The sequence below is a fragment of the Salmo trutta genome, chromosome 3 (genome assembly GCF_901001165.1).
Source record: "Salmo trutta chromosome 3, fSalTru1.1, whole genome shotgun sequence".
Lineage (NCBI taxonomy): Eukaryota > Metazoa > Chordata > Actinopteri > Salmoniformes > Salmonidae > Salmo > Salmo trutta.
In genome coordinates, this window is record NC_042959.1 from 20,758,460 (window position 1) to 20,784,090 (window position 25,631).

Genomic DNA, 25,631 nt, shown 5'->3' on the forward strand with positions numbered 1-25,631 from the left:
CTGCTAAAGGCTTCATTCCAGTAGAAATGCCTTTTCTTCTCCTGTTCTTCAAATCCCATGTTACAGATTGTACACAGCAATATTGCTCTCTAACTTCAAAGCTTGGAGCTACTTCAATACCATTATGTGTACAATAAAAGCCCATAAGTAGCCCTTTAGAAACCAGCAGCACAGCTGCTTCTGCTATTATCTAGAACAGACTGGTTTGGCTGTCTGTCTCCTGAGCACAATTCGTAGCCTCAGTTGCACCAATGAACAGCTTATTTTTGCTCAAATCTCAATTGTTGCCAGTTTGTTTCATGTAGACATATTGTAGTTGTTGCTGTCGTTTCTTTTGCTGCAGTAGGACTAGAAGGCCCACGGTTTTCTGTTGTTTTTACAAGAGGGAAGAGGGACATATGGCTGGAAACATCCTGACCCTCATCAGAGCTCCCTTTAAGCAAGATGTTGATAGGCGAGAACAGGGAGAGTGTCTGTGTTACGGAGTAAAGAACTATAGCTTGAACTATAGCCGATGGACCTATCCAATTGGTACCTTTGGTATGGCTCAATCGATTGGTATGTTGTCAGGGAGGATGGTTACGTGTGTTTGTGAGCAGAGGATCACTGGTTCGAGCCTGGCATGGGGACAGAGACAGTGGAGGAAGATATACTGAGAGCAGCACGCCAACATCTGTTTGATTTGACCTTGTGTGAAAGTGTGTGTTAATACGCTCATCAAAGAGGAGACAAGGTAATAGTATAATTATTTTATCAGTCAGTCCCAGTTTTCAAAACAGCCTGTCCACACTGTTTTAATTGTCTTATATCATATTGACAACCTGGTTAAACCAGACTGAAAAGAAACGTGTGCATCAGTTCGAATGCCAGGCTGTAATATTGTTTCATGTCATATTGATAGCCTGGTTAAACCAGACTGAATGCCGGACTGATGTTAAAAGTAGCGGAATCAGTCTGGATTCCAGGCTATTACACTAAGTATACAAAACATTACTCTTTCCATGACATAGACTGACCAGGTGAATCCAGGTGAAAGCTATGATCCCTCATTGACATCACTTGTTAAATCCAATTCAATCAGTGTAGATGAAGGGGTGGAGACAGGTTAAAGAATCATTTTAAAAAGAGACATGGATTGTGTATGAGTGCCATTCAGAGGGTGAATGGGCAAGACAAAATATTTAAGTGCCTTTGAACGGGGTATGGTAGTACGTGCCAGGCACACCAGCTTGTGTCAAGAACTGCAATGCTGCTGGGTTTTTCACACTCAACAGTTTCCAGTGTGAATCAAGAATGGTCCACCAGCCAACTTGACACAACCTTGGGAAGCATTGCAGTAAACATGGGCCAGCATCCCTGTGGAACGCTTTTGACACCTTGTAGAGTCCATGCCCCAATGAATTGAGACTGTTCTGAGGGAAAAAGAGGGGGGGGTGCAACTCAATTAGGAAGGTGTTACTAATGTTTAGTATACTCAGTGTATATTGAATGAACACTGAAGCGGAATATAAGCAAAATGTGTTTTATTATTAAAAAGGTCCAATGCAGCCGTTTTCATCTCAATACCAAAATAATTTCTGGGTAACAATTAAGTACCTTACTGTGATTGTTTTCAATTAAAATGGTCAAAAAGAAACAAAAATAGATTCTTAGCAAAGAGCAATTTCTCAAGCATGAATTTTGATAGGGCTGTCTGGGAGTGGAAAACTGAAAACTAGCTGTTATTGGCAGAGAGGATTGGAACTCTTGCTTATTGGTCTATTAACTAATTCACTGCCTGGTGATGTTATCAGGCAGGCCAAAACTCTATCCCACCAAAACAGGCAGACATTTCAGGTGGTTTTTTAAACACCTCTTACACTAAAAGGGCATTATCATCATTTTCATAATTTCACAGTATTATTCCAACCACATAGTGTGGAAATATATATAAAACACAGGAAAATAACGTTTTGACTGCACTGGGCCTAAATGTTCTTTCTTAAAAAAATCTAATCTAGTTTCAGCATAGGAGGAAACCACAGAAAACCCAAGACAAAGGAAAACGTAATGATCGGACAGACAGCGCGGACAGACCCCAACATCTCACATACAACAGTGCTTAAAAAGGAAAATACCTGTATATACAACATAAGCGTCTGTAAGCAGGAAAATCCAGTCAACCCCACCCACAGAGTTCATTGCAGTCAATTATCAACACCAAAGACTGTTCTGGTACTTTTTGTAACCCTAGAGAGCATTGATTGTCACAACTTTTCATAACTTTGTACTGTACAACATTCAGATTGTCAACACAGAGAGCCCTTTGGTTGACATAAGACTGATGCCTGGGCACAAGTTCTAAAAAGTAGCATAACCTAACGAAGCAGGCATAAAATAAATGACTGAGCGGCGTTTCTTTCTGGACCTGATGAGAAGGGAAAAGAAGATGGGAGGTTCTCTTCTGCACTGTTGAAACAATTCCGTAAATGTGGAGGAGTTAAGATGGAGTGTCACCTTGTTAATGTCCAAAAGCGGAAGTCACGTCACAGACTCTCCATTTCCCCTGAAATTAGCATTAAAGCTTGTCCTCAGATGCTGAGCTAGAGTTCAGATGGTCTGATGCTCACTCCAGCTCCAGTGAAAAAAAGTAATTTAGCCACGATAGCGCTCAGGATAAATATTGGTTAACTTACACTAGCATCTGCAGGCTATCATGGCCATTCAGAGACCCTGACGTCTCAGGACCTTAACAAAACTGGGACACCAAATAAAAAGAGCACAGACACCAGTCTGACCAAAGACCAAGAGCTAGGAGCAGAGCACCAGAAATGTAAATGCATAGAAGTAGGGAGGAAAACAGGTGTTGAGTCACAATATGCGTCACGAAGTAACTGGGTTAGGAGAGGTCACAGAGGACCTGATTGAGACCAAATGACCAAATGATCAAATGAACTGGACAGGGGTGTGTGAATCTAACCAACTGATCTCTACTACTTGACTGTTGAATAAGGCTAGAGGTATGTCCGCTGTACAAAGGGAAGAAGAACCAAAGCACATACAACACAATGTTTAAATGATACAGGACAGAGATATTTATAGAGACCATCATTTGCGTCGGGGCAAACCACTGAGTCCAAAACAGAGAAAGTATCATCGTCAATGCTGCGCTGATTATATGGAATGCTTAAAATAAAAACATATCAGCTTTTCGGAAAAGACAATTCACCGACATATGAGCTTCCTGTTATTTGATTTCATATACTTTGTATATTATCCCTCGTGTTTTCCATATGTAAATAACAAACAAATGTGCCTTTTTATACAGAATTTAGAAATTCACAAAATAAATACATTTGTGGCCTTAAATTGAATCTCAATAGTATATTATTATTTTATATATATTTATATATATTCCATTTCATATAAACAGGATTAAAGGCCTTAATGGGAAGATAGGAGGCTAGTAAAATCTATTTTATTTTTTCCCCGTATTTTCTCTCGCTCTCTTTCTCTCTCTCTCTCTCTCTCTCTCTCTCTCTCCCTGCATCAAGTCTGCAGCTACATACAAACAGGTTTGTGATTGGACTGTCCAAGGGGACAGGAAATGCCCATTTCCATAGTAACACACTGCTGTAAGGCCATGAGTAATGGAGGGGAAAGCACACCTTATCGACAACCTTATAATATGGGGGGATATGGAGGAAACTCCGGATAAGTCACAATCGTTTGAGTCAAAACAATCTGAACAGTCATTTTCTCCCCTCACAGACTTTTCCAATCAAGAGTTTGAACTGTTTACCTTTACGTATAAGGCACTCTTCCATAAAAGGTCAGTGAGGTGCGTTTCCATCATTCTTCCTTAAACAAAAGTGGAGACGGCATGTAGAAATGACACATTTTCTGCTCATCAAGTCTGATTTCATTGCATTCTCCCACATGAGTTCCCATCTCCTGTTTTTGGTTTGCTGTTTTTGTCTGTTAGCATTGACACAAGTCTGATGAGATGTAGTGGTAGGTAGAACATTTACTAATCTAACTGGCACGTGTGGTGGGATAGATCCCTGGTTATCCAATGGCTGTTCTCCTGGTGGGGGCAGGTTTGGGAAGGGGGCGGGTCTACTTACAGTAGCAAGGTAGGTAGGTAGATTGATCCGAGTGAGGGCCTATCGAACTATGGAGCCTTCAACAACACATCACAAAACAATCCCTTGATGTTGAAATTTGGGCACGTGATCACAACATCAGTGGGTAAGCAAAAACATCCTGCAGGGGCCAACGTTTGGTCTCTGTTTGTCGCTCCACATTTAAAAATCCATCGCTTTTCAAAATAAGATTATCATTGGGATAATAACAAGGAAACTTTGTTAAAAAGCAATTCCACCACTTTTCAACCTCATTCATTATCTCCAGCACCATACCAGTGTCTACATATGTAAAAACAGCGTGTTTCTATGATCTGTGGTTAAAAAGATAAGAAGAAAGTTCCTAAATGTGTTAACTTTTGATGATGTTGGGTAGAACTTTTTAACTTTATATTTGTTTCTACAAAATGTACAAATGCGCCATTTACACATATGTAGACAATGGTACTGTGCTGTAGACAATGAAAATGAGGTTGAAAAGTAGTGGAATTGCCCTTTGGGTAGTCTTTCTTTATGTTGATTCCATAGTCCAGCTTTGATGGAGAGTCCAGGCCTATTAGCAGGTTGGCATTTATTGTCATGAATCTTGCCCTGGAGGCAGCTCTGCAGAGTGAGCACTAGCTGGAACAGCCACTAAGTCGTAAAATCAGATTTTAAACCTAACCTTAACCTGATGGACTACATAGTTATCCATTGGATGGTTCTCCCATCGATCGAATTCCACCTATAAATATCTGGACATTTGGATTGACAAAAACATACGAATGAGATAGTTTAAAAAAGTGGTTTAAAGTGGGCTTCTTTTTCTTACTAGATCTTGCCTCTCCCTAAATATCAGGAAGCAGATTGTACAGTCAACTTTCCTGCCAGTTCTTGACTATGGTGACACCATTTACCAGATTGCCGCAGCCACTACTCTTAAACCTGTGAATGCCATCTACCATAGTGCCATTAGTTTTTTTTCCATAGGTGACCGCTTTATTACTCGTCACTGCATCCTGTATCAAAAGGTTGGCTGGTCCTCATTAATGTCCCATATATCACTTCATTACTCCCTTCTTGTTTACAAAGCTCTACTACACAAGCTTCCAACTTACCTCACTTCGTTGTTAAAGTATAAAACATGATATAAAGTATAAAATCAGGAGATACCAAACTCTTGAGGTTCCTTGTGGCCTCCACAGAAATAAGTAAATCCTCTTTTAGTTTTAATACACCTCATTTCTGGAACCAACTACACAATACATTACAATTGGATATTGTCGTGCCACTCGGGCAATTTAAAATATTAATTGGGGAACTTCTTACTAAGGAATGTAACTGTTTTTCTTGAATATTTGTGTTGTGCTGTATTTTAGTTTGTTTTACATTGTATCTAATTTCAATTCGATTTTGTCTTATGAATAGTATGTGCATGGCTCCCTTGTGAAAGAAACCCTGGTCTCAATGGTGACTCCCTGTTCAAATAAAGGTCAAATAAAAAACCTCATCTTCACCACACTGCTAATCCTAATGCCTAACCCTAAATTAAGATCAAAAAGCTGATTTTGTCTTCCTTAATTTTTACGATATAGCCAATTTTGACTTTTCAGCGGGCCCATCTAGCGGAAATGACTCAGTTCTGCCTCCAGGACAAGACTCATGACAATAAAGGTCAGCTTGTGGTCTACTAGACCTCTGTGGGTTCTGCCTTGATCTGGATGAAGGAGGCTGGGAGGTGGACGGTGATCTCTGGCAGCTCCTGGAGGCCCTTGACCCCCACCATGTGCTCCGGCTGCAGGGCCATCTCCCCGCGCACCTCTAGCTCCTCCACGGGGGTCAGGCCCTCACTGGGGCTGCTTCCCTGGGAAAAGTATCCGTTCACTGGGGACTCGCTTCCAGTCTCCCCCTGGCTCGGTCCAAGGCTTTGGTTCTTCCCGATGATCACAGTCCTGTAGGTGAGCTCTGCTTCCCCTGCCTCCATCTCCTCCTTGCCAAATGACGGGTCTCCATTAACCAATGACTGCAGGTAGTAGGGGTCCAGCATTTCCTCCTTGATGCCGTGTAGGCCATGGAGGAGCTCGCCACCGCTGGAGGACTTGAGGACTGTAGCAATGACGGTACCCGGCTGCTGGGCCACCATGGTCTGACCGGTGGCCGTGTTGAGAGTGACCATGCGGGGAAGGCCGTTGAGGGAGGCCGTGGTGGAGCTGAGGACCCCCGTGGTGGTAGTGGAGCCCAGGCTGGTGACAAGGAACTGGGGGTGCTGATGGTGATCCTGGAGGCTGCCCGTCCCGGTGGCCAGGGAGGCCGTCTGGATGGTGAGGACATCCTTGCCCCCCGCCGTGGTAGAGGGGACGGTGTGGAGGATGACCCTGGGCTGGGAGGAGTGGCTGGACGAGTCTCCGTTGGACAGGAGGGGTTGCAGCTGGCCGGAAGATGTCAGGACCATGGGGACGGAGGTAGGCATGTTGATGGTCCTGAGGAGAGAAAGGAGATCAGATCAATCAATCAACCAATTAAATGTATTTTATAAAACGCTTTCTATATCAGCAGTTGACACAAAGTGCTTTACAGTTCAGGTTCAGATTCCATTGGACACACACTTTTAATAGAACACTATTCTAGTATGATATAGTTAAGCAATAAAGCCAGAGGGGGTGTTGTATATGGCCAATATGCAACGTGGAGTGCCTGGATACAGCCCTTAGCCATGTTATATTGGCCATATACCACCAACCCCTGAGGTGCCTTATTGCTATTATAAACTGGTTACCAGTGTAATTAGAAGAGAAAAAATAAATGTTTTGTCATACCCGTGATATACAGTCTGATATACCACGGCTTTCAGGCAATCAGCATTCATGGCTCAAACCACCCAGTTTATAATATAGTAAGAACATATCTTTAGGCATAAAAGTAGCTTTATGTTACATACTGGCATTATATATGAGCTTTAAAAATCTGTGTGTGTGTGTATGGATATGCATGTGCATGTATGAATGTGCGTGTTTGTACATATGCCAGGTTGCCATCTATCTCTCACCTCAAAGTGTGTGTGGAGGCCGGCACAGCCGCCCTCTGGTTGGGCTGCAGCACGTGGACCGTCTGGATCATGTGTTCTGCCTGTTTACCATTGACCTCATGGTACAGCCCTCCATCCATATCAATGGGCTCTCTCTTCACTTGTTTTACCGATATAGGACGGTGCCCATGGGCATGGATTTTACCGTGCCCCCCTCTGGAGCCTCCCCGGCCGTGGTGGCTGGGGCGCTGGCCCCCGTAGCCAGAGGTGAGGTCGGGGCATGGGTCCTCGTCGTCAATCACCACTAGGTCAGGAGGCATGTCTTTAAACTGGTAGACCAGCCGCTGACCCTCCACCTTAGCCAGGATACCGCGCTGGTAGTAATACCTTAGGTAGGGACAGGTAAGGTAAGATGTTTGTGGCATTGAATAAACATGAAGTAACATTACAAACAGAAAGAGACTTCAGGAAAGTTTCAGCACTTTTCACCATTGACTTCAATGGAGAACTTTCCTTTCTACCCTGCTAGCCTGTATTTTCAATGATCATGACCGTGGCTTGAATAAGGTCCACCTTGAATAAAGTGACACTGAATATTTATTTTATGCCTTAGTCCTTGATAATGTTGACCTGAGAGACATGACTTAAACTCCTGGTACAAAGGATGTCTGGGGTCTGAGTGCATTGCTCGCTGTATTCAATATCTTTCTCAGTTATGTTTCATAACAGACACTGATGTTATAATACTGCCTTCAAGAGGAGAAGGGGATGCAGGTGAGATAAGATTGTATTATGTCGGTACAACACAACATACTGCAGTTTGTTGTCTATGTTATCTAGAAGCACCTACTTCATTTTCCATTTAGCTATTTACTGCAGCAGGGCCACAGACATTTAACTATTTACTGCAACAGGGCCACAGACATTTAGCTATTTACTGCAACAGGGCCACAGACATTTAACTATTTACTGCAACTGGGCCACAGACATTTAGCTATTTACTGCAACAGGGCCACAGACATTTAGCTATTTACTGCAACAGGGCCACAGACATTTAGCTATTTACTGCAACGGGGCCACAGACATTTAGATTTACTGCAACAGGGCCACAGACATTTAACTATTTACTGCAACAGGGCCACAGCCATTTAACTATTTACTGCAGCAGGGCCACAGACATTTAACTATTTACTGCAACAGGGCCACAGACATTTAACTATTTACTGCAGCAGGGGCACAGACATTTAACTATTTACTGCAACACGGGCACAGACATTTAGCTATTTACTGCAACAGGGCCACAGACATTTAGCTATTTACTGCAACAGGGCCACAGACATTTAGATTTACTGCAACAGGGCCACAGCCATTTAACTATTTACTGCAGCAGGGCCACAGACATTTAACTATTTACTGCAACAGGGCCACAGACATTTAACTATTTACTGCAGCAGGGGCACAGACATTTAACTATTTACTGCAACACGGGTACAGACATTTAGCTATTTACTGCAACAGGGCCACAGATATTTAGCTATTTACTGCAACAGGGCCACAGACATTTAGCTATTTACTGCAACAGGGCCACAGACATTTAACTATTTACTGCAACAGGGGCACAGACATTTAGCTATTTACTGCAACAGGGCCACAGACATTTAACTATTAACTGCAACAGGGCCACAGCCATTTAACTATTTACTGCAGCAGGGCCACAGACATTTAACTATTTACTGCAACAGGGCCACAGACATTTAACTATTTACTGCAGCAGGGGCACAGACATTTAACTATTTACTGCAACACGGGCACAGACATTTAGCTATTTACTGCAACAGGGCCACAGACATTTAGCTATTTACTGCAACAGGGCCACAGACATTTAGCTATTTACTGCAACAGGGGCACAGACATTTAGCTATTTACTGCAACAGGGGCACAGACATTTAACTATTTACTGCAGCAGGGGCACAGACATTTAACTATTTACTGCAGCAGGGGCACAGACATTTAACTATTTACTGCAGCAGGGGCACAGACATTTAACTATTTACTGCAACACGGGCACAGACATTAAACTATTTACTGCAGCAGGGGCACAGACATTTAACTATTAACTGCAACAGGGCCACAGACATTTTAGCATGATAGCCTTCGTAACTGTATGTCTGAGATGTCTGTGATGTAGACCAACACCATGTGTGTCATTCCTCTCACCTGAGTGCCCTGCCCATGGTTTCATAGTTCATGTCAGGTTTGTTCTTGTGTTTGCCCCACAGTTTGGAAACCGCCTTGGAGTCCACCAGCTTAAAGATGCCCTTCTCCCTCTGAGTCCACTTGATGTACTTGGGACAGGTGTTCTTGTCCTGCAACAGGGCCAGGAGGAACTCCCATAGGTAGATGGTATTCCCTACATGGGGGGAGAAAGGAGCAATTCAGTTTTAACTAATACAGTAAATGTCAGTATAATACAGTACGTGTGAGTCTAATACAGTACATGTCAGTCTAATACAGTACATGTTAGTCTAATACAGTACATTTGAGTCTAATACAGTACATGTGAGCTTGTAGTTCTGCTACACCTGTCCATAACTCATTTAGCATTGCAGATTTTACTTAAACGGAAATAGGCAGAGATGCAATTGCAGTATTCCCTCCTCATAACCTAAATAAATAAATGTGCTGTTCTCGTCTGGTGTGTATGTACCTAGCTTGGAAAATAAATACATTGGATGGGGCTCTGGCATTAGATGACTCTTGTTTGAGAAACAGTTAGGCCAGAATTAGTTAAAAACAGCAACCCCTCCAGCAGCCACCGTGACAACATAATGTATATGTGTGCGGCTGAACCAACCCCCTCTCCCTATCTCTATGTGACGTGGAAGGGGACACACACAAGGAGAGGGGAAAAGGGTTTTATCAGTAGTTCATCAATGTACCCTCCAGCGCGCAATCACTTATTTCCCTGTGAAACACAGCACGTTGAGAGCAGCTCGTCAATTAGCAAGCTGAGGTCCAACCCAACTGGACTACAGGGGCTGCTGGTTGCCGGTTGCTGATTGCACCACTCTACAAGCAGAAACATGCACAGTAGCTTACAGAAGGAACCAGGAGATACCTTGATTTCAATTGGCTGTTTTTTCAATAAACAAGCTGATTGAGAAGGGCCCAGGAGAGAACTTGATTTCGATTGGCTATTTTTTCAAGAAGCAAGCTGATTGAGAAGGGCCCAGGAGAGACCTTGATTTTGATTGGCTTTTTTTCGAGAGGTGAGCTGGTTGAGATGAACGCTCACCTTTGCCCTCCTTGCTCTTCTTCTTGAGTGGCAGGTTGGGAGTGGTAATGGGGGAGCAGGGACGCACCGGCCGAGGCTTGCGCACTAAGACAGGAAAAGGGTAAAGGCCAACACTGTGACACCCAATTAAGCACATCCCTGTTATTGACTAATTTTTTATTTTTTATTATGAACAATTTGCTAATATTAAGGCTATACGCTATGGTTAATAAGGCTATAAGCTATGGTTAATAAGGCTATATGCTATGGTTAATAAGGCTGTAAACTATGGTTAATTAGGCTGTAAGCTATGGTTAATAAGGCTATATAAGGCTATACGCTATGGTTAATTAGGCTGTAAACTATGGTTAATTAGGCTGTAAGCTATGGTTAATTAGGCTGTAAGCTATGGTTAATAAGGCTGTAAGCTATGGTTAATAAGGCTGTAAACTATGGTTAATAAGGCTGTAAACTATGGTTAATTAGGCTGTAAACTATGGTTAATTAGGCTGTAAACTATGGTTAATTAGGCTGTAAGCTATGGTTAATTAGGCTGTAAACTATGGTTAATTAGGCTGTAAACTATGGTTAATTAGGCTGTAAGCTATGGTTAATTAGGCTGTATGCTATGGTTAATAAGGCTGTAAACTATGGTTAATTAGGCTGTAAGCTATGGTTAATAAGGCTATACGCTATGGTTAATTAGGCTGTAAACTATGGTTAATTAGGCTGTAAACTATGGTTAATTAGGCTGTAAGCTATGGTTAATAAGGCTGTAAACTATGGTTAATTAGGCTGTAAGCTATGGTTAATAAGGCTATACGCTATGGTTAATTAGGCTGTAAACTATGGTTAATAAAGCTATTAAGGCTATAAGGCTATAAACTGTGGTTAATAAGGCTATAAGCAAATATATTTTCCAAGGTACTCCTGTGTAACTCTTAAAAGCATATCTCTTTGAAACATGAGAGTAAGTGGAATATCTTCATATAGAAGATTAAAAACAAGACTAAATCATGTGTTGTAACACTGCTCCCTACATTCCAGTAGAACCCCTGCAGTACCTTTGGTTTTCCTCTGTGGTTTGGACACGCTCTTCTGAGGGATCTCGTCCATGGAGGATGTTTCATCATCCAGCGATACATCCATGCAGCCGTTGGGCTCTGGCCGCAGATGGATGTAGGTGTAGTCAGACTCCAACATGGTCCCGTACGTATGAACTACAACAACAAGAGAAAACAGTAGTACACTCAATATGACTCCCAGTTCTGTAATGTTATTGTGAGACTGAACTAAAGCAACAGCCAGAGATAATGACAGGAGTTAGTGGAAATATTACAAATGAAACCACATACAAATTAAACTGCATACAAATAGCCTTCATCAAAAATGTGCAGGTTTTAACAATATGTTTTGAAAGTGATAAATCAAATCAAAATGTAATTATCACCTCCACAGGATACAACAGGTGTAAACAGTATGGTAAAATGCTTACTTACAAGCTCTTCCTCAACAATACAGTATTCAATATCAAAGGTAAATAAATTGAAAATCCAGAATAGAATCTTGAAAAGAGCACGGAATCAATACTAGGTCAGATAAAATAAAATCCACAAGATAAATGCTCTGGGGTAGAAACTGGATTCAGTTAATACACATGTGGTACCAACATATACAAAAAATACTCCTTCCCCTAACAACCTCCTAGAGTAGCAACAACAGAACAGAATTCGTACTCATGCGTTTCTCATCCAGAATGTTGTTTGGTGACTCCATATTAAGAAGGGCTGCCGCAGCCTCATTGGTCTCCATATTATCCTCTGTGCCCGATACCGTCGTTTCTACTGGCCAATCAGACAGGGATTGGCATCAGAACAAGAAACAGACAGCTTTAGAGACAAACTTGAAAGAATATTACAATCAATAAGGGTTAATTCTAGGTAATTTAGATAATACAGGGCCATGTCCGTAATCAACTCCTAGCTCCTACCCCCTAGGCATGCATGCATGCTTGTGTAAAGTATCATGCCCTCCTCCCCCCTCACCTGAGAGGCCCACGTCGCCGACCATAATGGGCTCCTCCATCACATGTACAGTGTTGTCCACCATAATGCCGTTGGTCACCTCGTCCGACTCCATTCCCGAGTAGACCTGCATGAGGTCAGCAGTGGGCACCTGCTCCACGATGACTGCTGGGAACACGGACGGATCATCCAGCTGGACACACAGAGAGGCCAACAGAAGACAGAGACCACAGTTGTTAGACCATGGACGTTAGACCACAGACGTTCCCACAGGCGTTAGAGCACAGACTGACATGTCTTTTGCTTGGTTTTTATCTTATATCCTGTAAGTACTACAGCCATTGTAAAGTTAATGTAGACTTATACACTGTGCTTTTACAGTTGCTCTGGTATATCTCACACATTGGCTTGATACACATGCAGCTGAACAAAAGGAACTACTGAGAGAGAGAGAGAGAGAGAGAGAGAGAGAGAGAGAGAGAGAGAGAGAGATCTATATAAACCAACATGGCCTTTTCCTAACAAGAATTTACAAAATGCTGATAATAACGGTACATATATATTTTTAAACAATATCAGACTGCTTTTTCCATACCACGTCTCCGGATTCCTACCGCAAGCTCTGAACCTTTACACCGGATCATCGCAGCTAGCTAGCTGCTATCCGAGTGGCTACTCCTGGCTAATGTCTCTGTCTCGCGGCAAGCACCAGTTAGCCTGGAGCTAGCCTCGAGCTAGGGCCATCTCCCGGCTAGCCAAAGAGGTCCACCAGCCAATTATTGGGCTGCAATACCTCTTTTGTCAATTGAACTGCCTTTACTGCCGACACAGAGCCCCGCCGATCCATCACGACTGGTCTGCCAACGTAACCGTCCGAGGTGGTTTCAACAGGAGTCACGACTCCCGCCGAAGTCGGCTCCTCTCCTTGTTCGGGTGGCGCTCGGCGGTCGACGTCACTGGTCTTTCTAGCCATCGCCGCTCCACCTTTCATTTTCCATTTGTTTTGTCTTATTTTCCTGCACACCTGGTTTACATCCCCTCATCACTCTACGTGTATATTATCCTCTGTTCCCCCCATGTCTGTGTGTGTAATTGTTCGTTATGTTTATTGTGTGACGCGGCAGGCAGTTTTTTTCCAGATATTGTTTTGAACCCGTGGTATTGTATTGTTGTACATTATTTGTGTGACTAGTGCGCTATTCACTTTTGCCTTTGGCTGGAGTGTTGTGACGCTGTTGAGTCCGACTGATTTGCTTCTGCCAATTAAAGTGTGCCTGTTCACTCATCTCTGCTCTCCTGCACCTGACTCCAGTTGACCAGTTGCGCACCCAGTCTAACAACAGGCTCTTCCGTTGTGACATCGCCTGAGGCCCATCTGCTAGCCCCGGCCCGCTAGTTGACTGAATCGCCGTGTCTCCAGCCCACCTAGCGTAGTAGCAACTACTGAATTGGCTCCCTGACACATTTAGTGCTACTAATTGGACCATATGATCACTCGGCTACACATGCCTCTCCCTAATGTCAATATGCCCTTGTCTATTGCTGTTTTGGTTAGTGATTATTGTCTTATTTCACTGTAGAGCCCCCAGCCCTGCCCAATATGCCTTAGATAGCCATTTTATTCCACCCCCCCACACATGCGGTGACTTCACCTAGCTTAACTGGTGCCTCTACAGACAAAACCTCTCATCGTCACTCAATGCCTAGGTTTACCTCCACTGTACTCACATACTACCATACCCTTGTATGTATATTATGCCTTTAATATATTCTTCTGCAACCAGAAATCTGCTCCTTTTACTCTCTGTTCCGAATGCACAAGACGACCATTTCTTATAGCCTTTAGCCGTACCCTTATTCTACTCCTCCTCTGTTCCTCTGGTGATGTAGAGGTTAACCCAGGCCCTGCAGCCCCCAGCACCACTCACATTCCCCAGGCGCTCCCATTTGTTGACTTCTGTAACCGTAAAAGCCTTGGTTTCATGCATGTTAACATCAGAAGCCTCCTCCCTATGTTTGTTTATTCACTGCTTTAGCACACTCCGCTAACCCTGATGTCCTAGCCGTGTCTGAATCATGGCTTAGAAAAGCCACCAAAAATCCAGAAATGTTCATCCCTAACTATAACATCTTCCAACAAGATAGAACTGCCAAAGGGGGTGGAGTTGCAATCTACTGCAGAGATAGCCTGCAGAGTTCTGTCATACTATCCAGATCTGTGCCCAAACAATTCGAGCTTCTACTTCTAAAAATCCACCTTTCCAGAAACAAGTCTCTCACCGTTGCCGCTTGTTATAGACCACCTTCAGCCCCCAGCTGTGCCCTGGACACCATATGTGAATTGATTGCCCCCCATCTATATTCAGAGTTCGTACTGTTAGGTGACCTAAACTGGGATATGCTTAACACCCCGGCTGTCCTACAATCTAAGCTAGATGCCCTCAATCTCACACAAATTATCAAGGAACCTACCAGGTACAACCCTAAATCCGTAACCATGGGCACCCTCATAGATATCATCCTGACCAACTTGCCCTCTAAATACACCTCTACTGTCTTCAAGCAGGATCTCAGCGATCACTGCCTCATTGCCTGCGTGCGTAAGGCCAAACGACCACCCCTCATCACTGTCAAATGCTCCCTAAAACACTTCAGCAAGCAGGCCTTTCTAATTGACCTGGCCCGTCTTCATCAACCTAGCCAAGGCTTTTGACTCTGTCAATCACCGCATTCTTATTGGCAGACTCAATAGCCTTGGTTTCTCAAATGACTGCCTCACCTGGTTCACCAACTACTTCTCAGATAGAGTTAGTGTGTCAAACCGGAGGGCCTGTTGTCCGGACCTCTGGCAGTCTCTATGGGAGTGCCACAGGGTTCAATTCTCGGGCCGACTCTTTTCTCTGCATATATCTATGATATCGCTGTTGCTGCTGGTGATTCTCTGATCCACCTCTACGCAGACGACACCATTCTGTATACATCTGTTCCTTCTTTGGACACTGTGTTAACAAACCTCCAAACGAGCTTCAATGCCATACAACACTCTTTCCGTGGCCTCCAACTGCTTTTAAATACTAGAAAACTAAATGTATGATCTTCAACCGATTGCTGCCCGCACCCGCCCGCCCGACTAGGATCACTACTCTGGACGGTTCTGACTTGGAATATGTGGACAACTACAAATACCTAGGTGTCTGGTTAGACTGTAAACTCTCCTTCCAGACTCACATTAAGCATCTCCAATCCCAAAATAAATCTAGAATCGGCTTCCTATTTTGCAACAAAGCATCCTTCACTCATGCTGCCAATCATACCCTCATAAAACTGATTATCCTACCGATCCTTGACTTCGGCGATGTCATTTACAAAATATCCTTCAACACTCTACTCAGCAAATTGGATGTAGTCTATCACAGTGCCATCTGTTTTGTCACCGAAGCCCCATATACTACCCACCACTGCGACTTGTATGCTCTCGTTGGCTGGCCCTCGCTTCATATTCGTCACCAAACCCACTGGCTCCAGGTCATCTAAGTCTTTGCTAGGTAAAGCCCTGCCTTATCTCAGCTCACTGGTCACCATAGCAGCACCCACCAAGAAGCACGCGCTCCAGCAGGTATATTTCACTGGTCATCCCCAAAGCCAACTCCTCCTTTGGCCGCCTTTCCTTCCAGTTCTCTGCTGCCAATGACGGGAACGAATTGCAAAAATCACTGAAGCTGGAGTCTTATATCTCCCTCACTTGACTTCAAGCATCAGCTGTCAGAGCAGCTTACCGATCATTGCACCTGTACACAGCCCATCTGTAAATAGCCCACCCAACTAACTCATCCCCATATTGTTATTTATTTTTTGCTCCTTTGCACCCCAGTATTTCTACTTGCACATTCATCTTCTGCACATCTATCACTCCAGTGTTTAATTGCAAAAATGTTATTATTTCACCACTATGGCCTATTTATTGCCTTACCTCCTTAATCTTACCACATTTGCACATACTGTATGTAGACTTTTCTATTGTGTTATTGACTGTATGTTTGTTTATCCCATGTGTAACTTTTCTTTATCTTGGCCAGGTCGCAGTTGTAAATGAGAACTTGTTCTCAACAGGCCTAACTGGTTAAATAAAGGTGAAATATATTTATTTTTCAATAAAATAAATGAACACTGTTAACCCATTTACAACTACAGTATCATACGTCATGAACACTGTCAACCCATTTGCTCCTTTCATACCTCATGAATACGATCAACCCATTCACACCCATCATACCTCATGAATACTGTCAGCCCATTCACACCCATCATACCTCATGAATACTGTCAGCCCATTCACACCCATCATACCTCATGAATACGATCAACCCATTCACACCCATCATACCTCATGAATACTGTCAGCCCATTCCCTCCTTTCATACTTCATACCCCTGTGTCTTGTTGCTGGGAATTTCCAGACACGCTCCCTCATTTCCAGCACAACATTTCTGAACATGGGAAGAGGAAATTACCAGAGCTCTGGCCAAACTGAGTACACTTGAGTATAAAAAAACATTAAGAACACCTGCTCTTTCCACGATATAGACTGACCAGGTGAAAGCTATGATCCCTTATTGATGTCACTTGTTAAATCTACTTCAATCAGTGTAGATGAAGGGAAGAAGACAGGTTAAAGAAGGATTTTTAAGCCTTGAGACAATTGAGAAATGGATTGTGCATGTGTGCCATTCAGAGGGTGAATAAGCAAGACAAAATATTTAAGTGCCTTTGAATGGGGTATGGTACTAGGTGACAGGTGCACCGGTTTGTGTCAAGGACTGCAATGCTGCTGGGTTTTTCATGCTCAACCGTTTCCCGTGTGTATCAAGAATGGTCCACCACCCAAAGGACATCCAGCCAACTTTTTTATTTTATTTAACCTTTATTTAACTTGGCAAGTCAGTTAAGAACAAATTCTTATTTTACAATGACGGCCTACCCTGGCCAAACCCTCCCCCAACCCGGACGACGCTGGGCCTATTGTGCGCTGCCCTATGGGTCTCTCGATCACGGCCGGTTGTGATACAGCCCGGGATCAAACCATGGTCTGTAGTGACGCCTCTAGCACTGAGATGCAAAGCCTTAGATCGCTGCGACATTCGGGAACCCAACTGTGGGAATCATTTGAGTCAACATGGGCCAGCATCCCTGTGGAAAGCCTTCGACACCTTGTAGAGTCCATGCCCCAACGAATTGAGGCTGTTCGGAGGGCAAATGGGGGGGAGCAACTCAATATTAGGAAGGTGTTCTTAATGTTTGGTATGCTCAGTGGGTAAGAAACTGTAGCATATGGAAACCAAGCCCACCTGGCAACCCTTTGAACACTGACCACTTCCACCAGTGTTTCTCCTAGCTTATTTTCCAGGCAGGTTGGAAGCAAACATCCAGGGTCTATTTAAATACATATATCGCCCTATACAATGGTAGGGGAAACACTGTCTACAGTAGGCCTACCCATGTGACATGGCAGTTAGTTTCCTAGACAGGACATGTGGACACAACAAGCTTCTCTCATTTCTCATTGCGTGAGGTCCTTGTGGAGTAAACACAGTTTTATTTTCCTTCAGCACACTGTTATTTTGCTCTCTTCAACAGTACCATAACATGAAGCAGTGTGGATGGCACCTCTTTCCGTTAGTTTTTTCCCATAACGTGGGTGGTTCCACGAAATGAGTGTCTTTTGCGTCCCTTTGATATCTTAAGTATAAATTGTGCACAAATATTGAAAAGCATGTTATTATCAATAATGTGCCCTTTAATACAGACCACATTGAGAATTCAATAAATCCAAAAAATGCATATGAATAAAGACTTAAGTGCCAAAATGTCCCTCCATGCACCTTCTGTGACTTCCACGAATTTTAACCCACTTAACCCCAAAATGTCTTCACGTTTTTATCATCATTGTAAAGCTCTAATTATTTGTTTTACTTTGACAACGTGATTTCTAAAGATTATTATTTATTTAATGTGATTAGTGATGAATTTTAAGATTTTTTTTTTTGTTGTCTCTCATCTCTCATTTTAAGGTCAACCTTGCTACATGAACTGAACTCTCGTTTTTAATATGATGAAAAGATTCCCTTTTAAATACTATTTTCAAAATAAATATTGAACATCTAATAGCCAAATGATGGTGTAAAAGCAGGTGAGCTGGTTCTACTCTATTTGTACATTTTCTGGTGTTTCGTGGTGGAAATGCACACAACAACCTTCCATTCCCCCTGTCACACACAACAACCTTCCATTCCCCCTGTCACACACAACAACCTTCCATTCCCCCTGTCACACACAACAACCTTCCATTCCCCCTGTCACACACAACAACCTTCCATTCCCCCTGTCACACACAACAACCTTCCATTCCCCCTGTCACACACAACAACCTTCCATTCCCCCTGTCACACACAACAACCTTCCATTCCCCCTGTCACACACAACAACCTTCCATTCCCCCTGTCACACACAACAACCTTCCATTCCCCCTGTCACACACAACAACCTTCCATTCCCCCTGTCACACACAACAACCTTCCATTCCCCCTGTCACACACAACAACCTTCCATTCCCCCTGTCACACACAACAACCTTCCATTCCCCCTGTCACACACAACAACCTTCCATTCCCCCTGTCACACACAACAACCTTCCATTCCCCCTGTCACACACAACAACCTTCCATTCCCCCTGTCACACACAACAACCTTCCATTCCCCCTGTCACACACAACAACCTTCCATTCCCCCTGTCACACACAACAACCTTCCATTCCCCCTGTCACACACAACAACCTTCCATTCCCCCTGTCACACACAACAACCTTCCATTCCCCCTGTCACACACAACAACCTTCCATTCCCCCTGTCACACACAACAACCTTCCATTCCCCCTGTCACACACAACAACCTTCCATTCCCCCTGTCACACACAACAACCTTCCATTCCCCCTGTCACACACAACAACCTTCCATTCCCCCTGTCACACACAACAACCTTCCATTCCCCCTGTCACACACAACAACCTTCCATTCCCCCTGTCACACACAACAACCTTCCATTCCCCCTGTCACACACAACAACCTTCCATTCCCCCTGTCACACACAACAACCTTCCATTCCCCCTGTCACACACAACAACCTTCCATTCCCCCTGTCACACACAACAACCTTCCATTCCCCCTGTCACACACAACAACCTTCCATTCCCCCTGTCACACACAACAACCTTCCATTCCCCCTGTCACATGGCTGATTTAAGATGACATCGTCAACCCTGTTACTTTATTTGGCACTTAATAGGCATTTACTATAGTCATTTTTTATGAAATGGGAAAACTGTTATTTTATTAGGTTGAACATGTGCTCTTTATGACAGAATGTTAAAATGAGGTAAAATCTAATGTTTTTTTTCACCAAGTTACAAATCTCAAAAGGCACTGAATTTGTGGCATGACCCATGCCCTAAAAGCTCCAGTCCCCAGCTTGAAAAAAAACATGGAGCAGGCAGGACTCCTAGCTTGCAGGTCTTTTCCTTTAGGTTAAGCTATTCTAAATATCAAACAAACAAAAATGCTCTAATGAAATGGTGCAAAGTATTATAGCCTGATCACAGTGCCTGCACTCTCATAGCCAGAGGAAACAAATGAATTCAGTGTCAGTTTCTGAAAATAACCAAGAGATGGCAGCAGACTACAGCTCATTGCCTGATTATCATATGATCTGTGACGCTTTGTTCTGCTCAAACAGTTCATGCAAGTTCTCAATCATTACAAAACAATTAGTGGCCAAATACTTAGCCATACTGAAAGGCAGTAACAACATTTATACTTAAACTTCCAAATCGGTTTTAATGGAATAGCCTAACGACGTTCAGAGTTGTAGGACTTTACCTTTCCAATCCCTTGAGATAGTCCTTGTTATGTTGTGGAACATTATAAGGGTTCTGCTTTTTTGGTAATTCTTGTCCATTCTAGTAATTATATTTCTATGGGTCAGAATTCTCTCTCTCTCTCTCTCGCTCTCTCTCCTCTAAAGCACAAGTTTCCATTGTTGTGGTTGAACCCAGGGAATTCCAGGTGTCTGAGCCTTGAGCCTTGAGCCCCATGGAAGGACTAGGGAGTCCAAGGCTTCATTCACTCAATGCTACACTTTAACCAGAGAACTAACAGTACACTAACAGCACAATGCCACACACAACTGCATTATGTTGAATCATTAATCCTCTATGGGTCATTACCATACAATTAAACTATGTAAACATAACTACGAGTTCTGGGACTGTTCTAGTAACTTCACAGACAATATCGGACTTTTCAGAACAGCGTCCAAGCAAAATTATTTTCCATGATGTCAGCACTAATGGTCAACAGTGGGCCACGAGACCACTTGGGAAGTATAAAATAAAGGGTTCTGTTGTTGTGTGCTTGACTGTAAAAGACGAAATGTCATTGACGTAATGTTCTCAGTCCATAGTAACATCTCAGTCAGTAGGGAGCCCCGTGTGGGTTCACTGATGTGATTGAGTCCGTGAGCACGTGTCTATCCAGACATGAAGAGAGCACCACTGAGTCTGCTGAGTTCACTGCAGTATATTAAACCCCACACTGTCTCCCCTCCATAGCAGGACCAGACCATGACAGACTGAATCCCACACAGAATCTGCTGACGGGGCAGAAGATGTCTGTGTCTGTCTACTGTTGTTGTTTTGATGTAATGGGGCTCAGTTGCACCTGGAGAGTTTGTCACAAAGCAGGATCAAATAGTTAGCCAGCTAGGTAGCTTTCGTACATACAGTGCATTCGGAAAGTATTCAGACCCCTTCACCCGTTCCACATTTTATTATGTTACAGCCTTATTCTAAAATTAATAAAATATTTTTTTCCCCTCATCAATCTACACACAATACCCCATAATGACAAAGCAAAAACATTTTTGCAAATGTATAAAAAATTAAACCTGAAATATTATATTTACATAAGACCCTTTACTCAGTACTTTGCTGAAGCACCATTGGCAGCGATTACTGCCTCTAGTCTTCTTGGGTATGACGCTACAAGCTTGGCACACCTGTATTTGGGGAGTTTCTCCCATTCTTCTCTGCAGATCCTCTCAAGCTCTGTCAGGTTGGATGGGGAGCGTTGCTGCACAGCTATTTTCAGGTCTCTCCAGAGATGTTAGATCGTGTTCAAGTCCGGGCTCTGGCTGGGCCACTCAAGGACATTCAGAGGCTTGTCCCGAAGCCACTCCTGTGTTGTCTTGGCTGTGTGCTTAGGGTCATTGTCCTGTTTGAAGGTGAACCTTCGCCCCAGTCTGAGATCCTGAGCGCTCTGGATCAGATTTTCATCAAGGATCTCTCGGTACTTTGCTCCGTTCATCTCTCCTGACAAGTCTCCAAGTCCCTGCTGCTGAAAAACATCCCCACAGCATGATGCTGCCACCATCATGCTTACCTGTAGGGATGGTGCCAGCTTTCCTCCAGAAGTGACGCTTGACATTCAGGCCAAAGAGTTCAATCTTGGTTTCATCAGACCACAGAATCTTGTTTCTCATGGTCTGAGAGTGTTTTAGGTGCCTTTTAGCAAACTCCAAGTGTGCTGTCATGTGCCTTTTACTGAGAAGTGGCTTCTGTCTGGCCACTCTACCATAAAGGCCTGATTGGTGGAATGCTGCAGAGATGGTTGTCCTTCTGGAAGGTTCTCACATCTCCACAGAGGAACTCTGGAGCTCTGTCAGAGTGACCATCGGGTTCTTGGTCACCTCCCTGACCAAGGCCCTTCTCCTCCAATTGCTCAGTTTGGCCGGGTGGACAGCTCTAGGAAGAGTCTTGGTGGTTCCAAACTTCTTCCATTTAAGAATGATGGAGGCCACCTTCAATGCTGCAGAAATGTTTCGGTACCCTTCCCCAGATCTGTGCCCTGACACAATCCTGTCTCGGAGCTCTACGGACAATTCCTTCGACCTCATGGCTTGGTTTTTGTTTTGACGTGCATTGTCAACTGTGGGATCTTATATAGACAGGTGTGTGCCTTTCCAAATCATGTCCCATCAATTGAGTTGACCACAGGTGGACTCCAATCAAGTTGTATAAACATCTCAAGGATGATCAATGGAAACAGGATGCACCCAATATTCTCAATAACCCATGTCAGCTCCAGTTTTGTAAGAAAAGAGCTATATCTGTAGAATGGCTAACTTGGTGAATCTTCGTTGTGATACACCCCACACAGGAAAACATGGCGGCCCAGTATCATCAAAACATGGCCGCCCAGTATCAAGAAAAATAAACAGCCCAGTATCATGAAAACATGGTGGCACAGTACCATGAAAGCGTGGCGGTCCAGTACCATGAAAATGTGGCAGCCCAGTACCATGAAAGCGTGGCGGCCCAGTACCATGAAAGCGTGGCGGCCCAGTACCATGAAAGCGTAGGCGGCCCAGTACCATGAAAGCGTGGCGGCCCAGCATCATGAAAACGTGGCGGCCCAGTACCATGAAAGCGTGGCGGCCCAGTACCATAAAAACATGGCCGCCCAGTATCATGAAAAAGAAACAGCCCAGTACCATGAAAGCGTGGCCACCCAGTATCATGAAAACGAAACGGCCCAGTATCATGAAAACGTGGCGGCCCGGTACCATGAAAACATGGCGGCCCGGTACCATGAAAACATGGCGGCCCGGTACCATGAAAACATGGCGGCCCGGTACCATGAAAACATGGCGGCCCGGTACCATGAAAACATGGCGACCCGGTACCATGAAAGCATGGCGGCCCGGTATCACGAAAGCATGGCGGCCCAGTATCATGTTGACCAGAAGGAGTCAAGAGACACTCTCAGCTAATTAAAGGTGTAAAACAGAGTATGGAATTTAGAACTAATTACACAAGCGCCATAATGGCTGCCTCTAGGGAAACCAGAGAGATAACGATCACTGTGGGATTTTCATCTCCAAGTTCCCAGTTTCGGCTATGAAAGCAAGCCCCTGTGTGTGAGAGGTTCCCCTATAATCAACTCGGTTCTGCTTTACCTGCCTATGACGCCGTTGTTAGCCCCACCTACCTACTTTTAACATCCCCTAATGGGGCTGATAGAGGAAGTGAATGGAAAACATTGCCACACCACAGATAACTGAAGTAATTAAAAAGGGTGTGCTTTTGAGAGACTAGCTCTTATGGAGTTCTGTACTTGAATGACTGTTCAGTTAAATGTGGGAGTTGGTGTTTTTAAATTTTTTTATTTCACCTTTATTTAACCAGGTAGGCTAGTTGAGAACAAGTTGTCATTTGCAACTGCGACCTGGCCAAGATAAAGCGTAGCAATTCGACACATACAACAACACAGAGTTACACATGAAATAAACAAAACATACAGTCAATAATACAGTAGAACAACAGAAAACAAAAAGTCTATATACACTGAGTGCAAATGAGGTAAGTTAAGGCAATAAATAGGCCATGGTGGCGAAGTAATTACAATATAGCAATTAAACACTGGAATGGTAGATGTGCAGAAGATGAATGTGCAAGTAGAGATACTGGGGTGCAAAGGAGCAAGATAAATAAATAAATACAGTATGGGGATGTGGTTGGTAGGTAGATAGATGGGCTGTTTACAGATGGGCTATGTACATTTGCAGTGATCTGTGAGCTGCTCTGACAGCTGGTGCTTAAAGCTAGTGAGGGAGATATGAGTCTCCAGATTCTGAGATTTTTGCAGTTCGTTCCAGTCATTGGCAGCAGAGAACTGGAAGGAAAGGCGGCCAAAGGAGGAATTGGCTTTGGGGGTGACCAGTGAGATATACCTGCTGGAGCGCGTGCTACGAGTGGGTGCTGCTATGGTGACCAGTGAGCTGAGATAAGGCGGGGGTTTACCTAGCAGAGACTTGTAGATAACCTGTAGCCAGTGGGTTTGGCGACGAGTATGAAGCGAGGGCCAACCAACGAGAGTGTACAGGTCGCAATGGTGGGTAGTGTATGGGGCTTTGGTGACAAAACGAATGGCACTGTGATAGACTGCATCCAGTTTGTTGAGTAGAGTGTTGGAGGCTATTTTATAGATGACATCACCAAAGCCGAGGATCGGTAGGATGGTCAGTTTTACGAGGGTGTGTTTGGCAGCATGAGTGAAGGATGCTTTGTTGCGATATAGGAAGCCGATTCTAGATTTAATTTTGGATTGGAGATGCTTAATGTGAGTCTGGAAGGAGAGTTTACAGTCTAACCAGACACCCAGGTATTTGTAGTTGTCCACGTATTCTAAGTCAGAGACGTGCAGAGTAGTGATGCTGGACGGGCGAGCAAGTGGGGGCAGTGATCGATTGCATAGCATGCATTTAGTTTTACCTGCATTTAAGAGCAGTTGGAGGCCACGGAAGGAGAGTTGTATGGCATTGAAGCTCGTCTGGAGGTTAGTTAACACAGTGTCCAAAGAGGGGCCAGAAGTATACAGAATGGTGTCGTCTGCGTAGAGGTGGATCAGAGAATCACCAGCAGCAAGAGCAACATCATTGATGTATACAGAGAAGAGAGTCGGCCCGAGAATTGAACCCTGTGGGACACCCATAGAGACTGCCAGAGGTTCAGACAACAGGCCCTCCGATTTGACACACTGAACTCTATCAGAGAAGTAGTTGGTAAACCAGGCGAGGCAATCATTTGAGAAACCAAGGCTGTCGAGTCTGCCAACAAGAATGTGGTGATTGACAGAGCCGAAAGCCTTGGCCAGGTCGATGAATACGGCTGCACAGTAATGTCTCTTATTGATGGCGGTTATGATGTCGTTTAGGACCTTGAGCGTGGCTGAGGTGCACCCATGACCAGCTCTGAAACCAGATTGCATAGCGGAGAAGGTGCGGTGGGATTCGAAATGGTCGGTAATCTGTTTGTTAACTTGACTTTCAAAGACCTTAGAAAGACAGGGTCGTATAGATATAGGTCTGTAGCAGTTTGGGTCTAGAGTGTCACCCCCTTTGAAGAGGGGGATGACCGCGGCAGCTTTCCAATCTTTGGGAATCTCAGACGATACGAAAGAGAGTTTGAACAGGCTAGTAATAGGGGTTGCAACAATTTGGGCAGATAATTTTAGAAAGAGAGGGTCCAGATTGTCTAACCTGGCTGATTTGTATGGGTCCAGATTTCGCAGCTCTTTCAGAACATCAGCTATCTGG

At 43.9% G+C, this 25,631-nt stretch overlaps 1 protein-coding gene and 1 long non-coding RNA gene across 7 annotated transcripts in view; both read right to left on the minus strand.

The window, feature by feature from the left end:
- Positions 1–1,506: 1,506 nt before the first annotated feature.
- The window catches only part of elf1 (E74-like ETS transcription factor 1), an 81,841-nt gene continuing 57,716 nt past the window's right edge, over positions 1,507–25,631 (minus strand). For 3 of the 6 annotated variants that reach the window (XM_029726073.1, XM_029726062.1, XM_029726082.1), the window contains exons 3-9: positions 12,448–12,640; positions 12,139–12,246; positions 11,467–11,622; positions 10,424–10,507; positions 9,346–9,538; positions 7,150–7,515; positions 1,507–6,583 (exon numbers count right to left, since the gene is read on the minus strand). In XM_029726073.1, coding sequence (XP_029581933.1) covers positions 5,794–6,583; positions 7,150–7,515; positions 9,346–9,538; positions 10,424–10,507; positions 11,467–11,622; positions 12,139–12,246; positions 12,448–12,640 — 1,890 coding nt within the window. In that variant the 3' untranslated portion in view covers positions 1,507–5,793. The remainder of the gene's footprint in view (positions 6,584–7,149; positions 7,516–9,345; positions 9,539–10,423; positions 10,508–11,466; positions 11,623–12,138; positions 12,247–12,447; positions 12,641–25,631) is intronic. The other 3 variants (XM_029726108.1, XM_029726099.1, XM_029726091.1) reach the window with 3 other exon arrangements.
- On the minus strand, positions 16,565–17,026 carry LOC115169954 (uncharacterized). Its single transcript, XR_003870940.1, has 2 exons — positions 16,774–17,026; positions 16,565–16,736 (listed from the first exon to the last, which is right to left on the minus strand). It is a non-coding gene; the product is annotated as an uncharacterized LOC115169954 (long non-coding RNA).